At 39.4% G+C, this 8,635-nt stretch overlaps 1 protein-coding gene across 1 annotated transcript in view; it reads right to left on the reverse strand.

Annotated features, from left to right (window-relative positions):
- Positions 1-8,356, reverse strand: part of Capn6 (calpain 6) — a 25,170-nt gene extending 16,814 nt beyond the window's left edge. Inside the window, exons 1-2 of the mRNA XM_021188001.2 lie at positions 8,326-8,356; positions 1,524-1,704 (exon numbers count right to left, since the gene is read on the reverse strand). Of these exons, the coding sequence (XP_021043660.1) occupies positions 1,524-1,688 (165 nt within the window). The 5' untranslated portion in view covers positions 1,689-1,704; positions 8,326-8,356. The remainder of the gene's footprint in view (positions 1-1,523; positions 1,705-8,325) is intronic.
- Between the last annotated feature and the right edge of the window lie 279 nt (positions 8,357-8,635).

Consider the following 8,635-nt stretch of genomic DNA (forward strand, 5'->3'; position numbering starts at 1 on the left):
ACTTAGAACATGTTTGCTTTCTGTCTGCTATTCTTTCTCTCTCTCTCTCTCGCTCTCTCTCTCTCTCTCTCTCTCTCTCTCTCTCTCTCTCTCATATTTTTAAGGGGTAGGGCTTCTTCTTTGGATTCTGAAAAATGTTATCACATTCTATTCATGATTCCTGGATTTTTATTACAAGCAAGCAAAATTATCTGCAACTATGTCAACAACTCTGCTTTATTGCTGAGTTACAGTTCCAAGCTCCAGTCTTACACTTTTAATAGGTATTGTTCTTTGTGAATCAACATTAGCTACTAGGGCATCTAGGTCTGATGCCTTTGATTCTTCATTAATAACACAATATTAATGAAGTTACTTTGCATCTTCAGCTGGCTCGTCCCTCTCTTCAAGTATAGAAAAGAGACATTGAGATCAATGTATCTTGGCACCACCTGGTGGCAATGTGCATGAACTAAAGTAACTCTTAGAATTCCATTTAGGAGTTTAATGTGAAAATTGCAACAAGAACAACAACAAAATGATTGTTGATTCCTCAAATATGACAAACATTGAGTTAGTGACTAAGGTAGGTCACAACCATATATTAAAAGACATCGTACAAAGGGAGTCTTCAGGTCCAAGAACTTGAACTTTATGATATCTTCTAACCTGATCATTGGGAAACATCTCCAGTAAATTATCCTTCTGTCCAGTTGTAACCATCTCTATAAAGCAAGGTTGCTAATTATTTTCCAGACTATATCACTATATCTTATTATACATTGGAGTCTAGTTCATATACAGCTTATGGAGAGGTGTTAAGCTCTGCTGAGACACAGCACATAGATATTCCATTAAGACTGAAAATAACTATCAGTAGTTAACATTAATGGGTATGGAAGGACTGTAGTTATATGTGAATCCCATTAGCTAATACTGCAATGACACAGTGAGTGATATTCAATAAACTGATCAAAAGCCTCCCTCCCCCATTACAGCCTTTGTGTTCTTCAAGTAGAAATCATTTCACTGATTCTCAATGTCTAAGAGGATGTTGACTTCATTAATCTGAGGTTATCTTTAAAGTAGGATGACAGGCAGCTAAGTAAAGAGACAAGAGGATAGTTTCTTTCTAGATTTCAATATGTACTCAAAGTTCCAAAAAGAATAAGCACAGTATATTTCCTTTTCTGTTGGTGCCATTTTTATATGATTGACTGGATTTTTAGTCTCTTCAAGCTAAAGCCTGCTTTAAAACTGTCTCTTGGTGAGGAGATGGTATATTAGCTCTTTTGTGTTAGTCATTTAAAATTGTGTATGCATAGGAAAACATCATGTAATTCAGATAGATAGATATAAAAATGATAATTACAACTCAACAAAGAGAAAGAGAGCAACAGTGAAAGCTAGGAAGAAAGAAGACAGAATTCCATATTTTCGAAATAATAAGTTGGTGTTAAGTGAAATAGCAGGTCATGGGGAGTTTCAAATCAAAAGGAAATCAAGGAGAAAGAAAGTGGGAAGAAAAATGAGAGGAGAGGTACCTGAGGGCGCTTCCATACCACCTTCCCGGGAAGCAGCCGGTTGAAAAACAGAGAATCGTTCTCCGGTAGAAAGGTTGGGTCACAGAAAAGCCGGCCATCCTTCATGCACTCCTGCTTCAGTTCTTGGTACTTCTGGTTTTTGAAGAGCTTCAGAGGAGGACCCATTGCTATCCAACTAGGTCTAGAATGATAAAAATGGTTACTTTGAAGGAACATCTCAGATCTTTTGAGAATTACCTAAAATTCTACAAATGGCAGTGACTGCAGTGGCTTCCTCCCAGGGCCTTCAGACTGAGGGAAAGTCACTACGTTCAAGAAAAGAAGAATCAAAGTTCAGATAAGTGTTAGATCCTGGGTGAGCAGCTAACCATTTTAGGACCTTGGTTTGTTCATCTGCCAAATGGGACAAAATGCACTTTAATGGTCTCATTGGGAAAATAGGTAACAGATGTGAAGATTGCCAGCTCAGCATAAATCATTATAATGTAAAAGGTAATTTTCCATTTCTACTGACATGGAACAGCTCAGAAAAGTACATTTTGAAATTCGATGATAAAGGAGAAAGAAAAAACTCACTTTACCGTGTTCAGCATGAGTCAGTGACCTGGAGCGCTGTATACTTGATGCAGAGGGGCGAAACAGCCTCTTTCAATTCTAACAAGTCCGTTTACACAACTACTTTCATTTTATTATTTCAAGAGTTTGTGTGTTTTACTATTGGCTAAGAAGGGTAATGTAAAAAACAGAGCTCAGCAGATGGCCTCCAAACACACATAAAAATATAGAAAGAATATATGATCTTTTTTCCCCTTCAAAGTATAGAATCATTTGCAGACTCCAAAACCAAAAGGCAGACTGAAATTCAATTACACTAATTTGACAGACTATAGGTTTTTAATCCCATAGCAATATAATACACTACTGCTTCCTTTCCTTTGAAAAAAAAAGAAGAAAATGCCACATAGCTGAACAAACTTAATACAGTGGTTTTTCACACACACTCAGTCAGACTGCCCTACACAGAGATATCTTTAACAACTGGTTTGTATGAAGATAATTTAAAAGACAAATTTGATTTTAAATAGCTTTGTAGTGATAATAGATCTTTCTATGTCATTACTTGATCCACAAGGACAGATTTGTAATGAACTGAACAATTTTCCTCTGGCATTTAGTAGTAAGTGAAAAGTGTGGTGAAATTTTTATGGTGTCAGCTACATTAAACGTTTATTACTGTGATCTTATGATCTCAGTACAATTAAAACAAACAAACAAACAAAAAACCCTATGTTCAGAGTTCTAAAAAAACATTTCATGAAATTTGCAAAAAAAAAAAAAAAGGAAGAAAGAAAAGAAAAGAAAACAAAAAGAATGAAAGCTACGTTAGCACTGTGCATCAGTGGAGGGGGTGGGTGGGTGTCGACATGAGCAGTGCTCCTGTGTGCACACATATATGTGTTTGTATAGAAGCATATTCCATGGTTTCTACAATCTATTACCATCTTCAAAGCACTGGAATTCAACACGTATACTTCTACGACACTTGATTTTTCTATGAGTCCTGGAGATTCTAGTTCATCTCCTACAGCAAGTTTGTTACGCACCAAGCCATATTCTAGGCCTGCCCTTTGGTTGCATTTACTGTTTTCTAAAAGTAAGAATAATATCAGTCGATTAGGTCCTTGCATGTCCTTTAGGATTGTAGAACATTGCCTCCTATGAAACAGTTTCCCCACTGGGAAACCATAAACCTCTAAAACTATGTTCTTAATGCTATTTTATGGCAAGGCTAGTTGCAAGGTATGTGTAATGGGCATGCCCTTTCTCTTCATTGAAAAACTAAGAGACTGAATATAACCACAATTTTTCCATAGCCTTATTTATTGTCAATTGTTTTATAAATTAAGTATGGTGGAAACACTGCAAAACACCAATGTGCTTTCTGTTAACCAGATTTCAGCCTGTTCCCGTGTTTTAGATATTTGTGTGTTTCATTGTATTTGAAAGCATGGGTGGCATCAGTAATAATTCTCTGTTAAACATCAGAGCCAAACTGTTTGCCTGGACTCCTTTTCAGAGCCTATTACAAATGGACTCTAATTTTCATGTGTGTTCAAAGTTACAGCTAATATTCCCATGTTTCTTGCTTTCCCTAGAAGGTTTGGTAGACTGCCAGAGGCTGGGGGCTGTAAATATGGACAGTCTGAGGCAATTAGGACATTTAGTTTGCCAGAACCTCCTAGTGCTGAACATTCTGGATAAATGGGTATTTCCTGCCCAGGAAAGCCATGTGCTCTCACAAAGTCTCCTTTGCTAATCAGGCAAATAGTAAGGCTCACAAAAGCTTGCAAGAAGAATTTGTTACAAAGAGACCCTTTCTAAACACAGAAGCAGCATCAATTCAACAAAATTGGGTTTGATTTTAAAGACAACAAAATAGGTCTAGCGAGATGGCTCGTCGGGGAAGGGCACTTGCCAGCCTGATGACCTGAGTTCAATTCCCCAAGAACCACATGGTGGAAGGAGAGAACCGGCTCCCACAAGTTTGTTTTTTTAACACACACACACACACACACACACATACACACAAAACACACTTTTAAATTGAAACCAAACCATACTATGATCTAGGTAGGGATATTTCAAAAACATAATGTACAGCTGGTATTGGAGGGTCAAATCTTGACAGAATGAAGGCCTTTTGCATGAAGATACTTGCATTACAGGGACACGTGGAGAAATATGCATTTGAACTTTCACTAGGGTATCATTGAAGTCCTAAGCCCTGCTGGAATTACATAGTAGAACTGACTCCTCACTTCTGACTAGGTAACAAGACTATGTTCTGTTTGCTCTATGAACTTGATGTCTTTGTGTTTCAGGTTTTTTGTTTTTTTGTTTTTAATCATGAGACTGGAGGCATGAACCCTTCCTCCTTAAACTATAGCTTTAACCACTGAAATGGTTAGTGTAAACCAATAGAAAGTGCCATATGGTTGCAAGATAAATATTGAAAACTCTCTCACTGTGAGGTACCTTGTTCAGCATCTCCTCATTGTACAGGCAATATTTGTTTGACAGATAAATGTCTTAAGTAGACAATCAATATTTGTGTAGCAAATTATTTGAAATGTGCATTGTCCCCAACTTGCTCACATGTTCTTTCTTTGCAGCAGCCACGCTGTGTAAAACATGACCTGTACCCTTCATTTCGTATGCTCAAAAAAATGGCAAGTCAGAGAAACAGCAACTAAAAACTGGCAAGACTGAGTCAGAGCCCAGTCTGTGAAATGCCAGACGCAGTGTGTGCTTTTCTTTTATACCACACTTCATCTTTTGGTCACTGCATTTTTTTTAGAGAAAGGATTTTTTAGTTCAAATGAGGAAACCCTCCAAAGTAAATGCAATGGCCAACTTTTGAGGCATTCTGCCTAGAATTTATTGCCATAGTGGATATTGAAAAGGTTCTTTATTTTCCTGGTTTAATGATCATGGTAGAATCTAAATGCTTTAAGCTTTATGTCTAAAGGCTTGTTTGGTAGCACTCAGAAAATAATGGAAACCCAGAGATGTATAAGCTGGTGTTATGAACAACTTTCCCCATCATCGCAGATGTTTACAGAGACAGGAATGTTTCTTTCTTTACACTTTCCACTGCACCAGGTGGTGATAGGGGAAGAGAGAGTCATTTATTCAAAGATCACCCGTTAGGAAAGGCGATAGAAGATAAAAGCTAGGGCATTGCATTTAACCTTCAAATCTCTAGATAACCTCTGAAGTGTGAGCAATTCTGGGGAGGAATTGTGTGGCCAGAGGACAAGTGGCAGGTGTGGCCAGGCAGGACAAACAGCAGGCTTATCATTGAGGTAATAAGCCTTAGGCAGATTTACTAGAATTCAGACCTGCTGACTAAAGAAAGAAAGAATGTGAGGAACATTGTATCTACCAAGAAAATAGAGGGGGGGGGGGCAGGTTCAGTGTATGTGGCAAGTCAGAAATTGCCAGAGAAAATGGAGGGAGCCTGCCACGTGGAACTTTGGCCTGCAGCCAGGAGAGAGTTTTTGCTGTCCATTGGACTTGAAGCTCTGAGGATGAAGGCAGATTCTTAGAGGAAAATCATTTCCTTCTTTAGCCGTGGATCAGCCTTACAACAGTCATCAAATTAAGTCTAAATCAAAATTGATTTTAAAAATACAGAACACAGATCACAAATTACTTTGGATTCAAAGGAGTAGGTGAAGTAGCCAGTTACCCTTAAGGGCATTGGGTGAGCGTGTATGGCTTTGAGGACACTGTCTCTGGCTACCTTCTCCCCCATACTCTGCAAAAATAGAGATAAATGGGGACACAATTAGTACAGGAGACCTAATTCTGTCCTGGTTTAGACATAATCTTATTCCTCCTACTGGAGGTGATGGGGCAGATTCCTTGGGCTTTAATGGAGAGAATAAAACTTCAGCATCCATGTGCTCCTCAGAGAACAGTGCTTTCCATTTCTGCACAAGGAGAATCTTATCTTACATCTGTGGTCACATATCTGCCAGAGCACTCAGAAGTGGCTGTTGACATTCAAGGTTTTGTTGGCCAGACACTCTGGGATCTGAAAGGAGCCTTCAGAGTTCCCTAATCAACTCTTCTGTTTTCCATAGGATATATTTACTCTGTCCAGAGAGAGGACTGTGTTCAAAAAAAAAAAAAAGGAAAAAGCACACCACGAACAGTGTTGTTATCAAGAAGTAAAAGACAATTCAAAAATCATAAAAAAGAACATGCGTAGTCAGGAGGTTCACAACCCCTTATTGCAGTAACATCTTTCACCCTCAGTTTCCCCATAGGCACAACAAGAAGATGATGGCTTCCCTGCCCACCTCGGGGTGTTATTTGAAAGAGCTAATGAAGTTAAGTATGTAAGTGTACTTTTGATTGTTAAGAATAAGTTAACATTTAGCAGTTATATTAGGAAATGTTGAATTTTAGCAAATAAAATCTCATTTCTTTGTAGAAACAGAGGAAATATGATCACATGCTTAAAATAAGACACACACTGACATTTAAAAGACCTATATAAAATGGCCATTCCTTACTCCCCACTCCACCTCCCATTTTTGGCTGGCTTGGATGACTAAGCTTACCCTAAAAATCTAGTTTTATAGTCCTTTGAGAATCTAATTCCGATTTTTATACAATTTTTTTCCTGGAAACACTCTTAGAAATCAGTTAATACACTTTCTTTCACTGTAATGTGAAGAGACTTCGCCAGGGTTACATAGTAACAGAGTTGGTACTAGAATGGGAACCTACTGATGCTTTCTCCAAAAGTATATTTTGAAACAAAAAAGAAGAACTGTGAGAAGAAGGCAGCATGCAGACAGAAAGAACAAAGATATATTGTTCTCTTTTTACAACAAAGTATGTAGAAGTCTTACATTTGAATTGCAAGCTGTCACAAGGTGATATGATTTGAAATCAAGCCTAACCAAAGAAACTTTTGGGGCCACAATGGGGCTGTTTTCTGCTTTTAAATTTAGGAACCGAAAATTTGCAAAGATATAGAAAGTCTGCTTTTTAACCTATTCCTGACCATGTAAGCATTTAAGCTGTTCCCTGGACCATTGGAAACTCTCACAATGAATAAAAGTGCTGTTCAAATACAAAGTACTCGCACACACTTGTGCACACCCAAGCACATGAGTGCATAAGTATATGTATAAGTATATGTGCATGCGTTCCTGCATGCCTGTATGAATAAGCACACACACACATACACACACACACACGCACACACACACACACACGTGCGTGTGCTCTCACACATGCGCATGAGAGGGGGCGAGCATGCACAGAAACACACGAGGAAGTTGTTAATTAGTAACACCCCCAAATTTTTGTTTATTCATTCAGACCATAAAGAGAGATCTTAATTTCACAACAGAGATTAGCAAATGAAGCATTTGTTGAAGTTTAATAAAAATATAATGCAAAGCATGAAGCATTTTGCTGTGACAGGCAGAACAATCAGCATTTTCCAATGTGATTTTTACCAAACTTTTTTCTAAATCCTCACACCCAGTTGTTTCCATTGCAATGTGTGGCAGCTCCCTTTTCCTGACCCTGGCTGAAGCCAGCTCTGGTCAAGTCCCCAGTTAAGCCCCAACCTAAGTGGAGTGGGGTGGAGTGGGGGATGGGGCCTTCACTGCAATTCAGAATTTAAACCAAAGATAGAATCAGAGGGAAACCAAACCAGGCCCAGGAACTGATAACAGAATAGCAAGATCAACCTGTCACCCGGGCAGGAAGGTCCCTGAGGCTGTGCAGACAGGGTGTTAAGATAGCTTAGGCAGCCACTCCTTCATTGTGTAGCAGCCAGTGGCCTGTGCACACAATTTTAAACTCTTACAGAATGTAGGCACAGAGTGTGGCTCCGTGATTGTGCCTGAATTTCAATACTTTGCCTATCACTCTGCATCTGAGGAAAGTAGATGAAGCAGCTAGCCACCCAGCTTCTCTCCTCACACTCTTCTCCCAGGTTTGTTCTTGTTGACCAAGTGTTTATGAACAGAACATTCACAGAAAACGAACCAGCTAGCGCCCAGAAACACTTTAGTGCAACACCATCAAAATCGCTGTGTTGAGCCCCCCAGATTCCAACTCATTTTAGATGTTTCAAAACGACTCTTAGAGTACACATGTACACAATTCTATCCAGACAAACCCTAACATTAATAGATGCAAAGTTTGCTTAAGTTCCTTTACTCTGAAAATAAAATTGTAAACTAAATTTGTGGGCGCATGCTCTACTCACCTGAGTTAGCTCAGGAACGCTGCTGCTGCTGCTGCTGCTGCTGCTGCTGCTGCTGCTGCTGCTGCTGCTGCTGCTGCTGCTCTTAGCCAGGTAACCCCACTAAGTCTGTTCGGCCAGTGCAGCTGAACAAAGATTCTGGCTTTCTTAACCTGGAAACTATTTGGGCTGTACCAAGCTCTGCTCATAGGGGGAGGTGCCTCACAGCAACTTCAGGAGCCTTTGCCCCGCCCAGCACTCAGAAACTGATCCTGAGTCACGAGGAAAATCTGGAAGGCGGCCCTGCCAGATGTGCAGATGGGATGCCCACTCC

The sequence above is a fragment of the Mus pahari genome, chromosome X (genome assembly GCF_900095145.1).
Source record: "Mus pahari chromosome X, PAHARI_EIJ_v1.1, whole genome shotgun sequence".
Classification (NCBI taxonomy): Eukaryota; Metazoa; Chordata; class Mammalia; order Rodentia; family Muridae; genus Mus; species Mus pahari.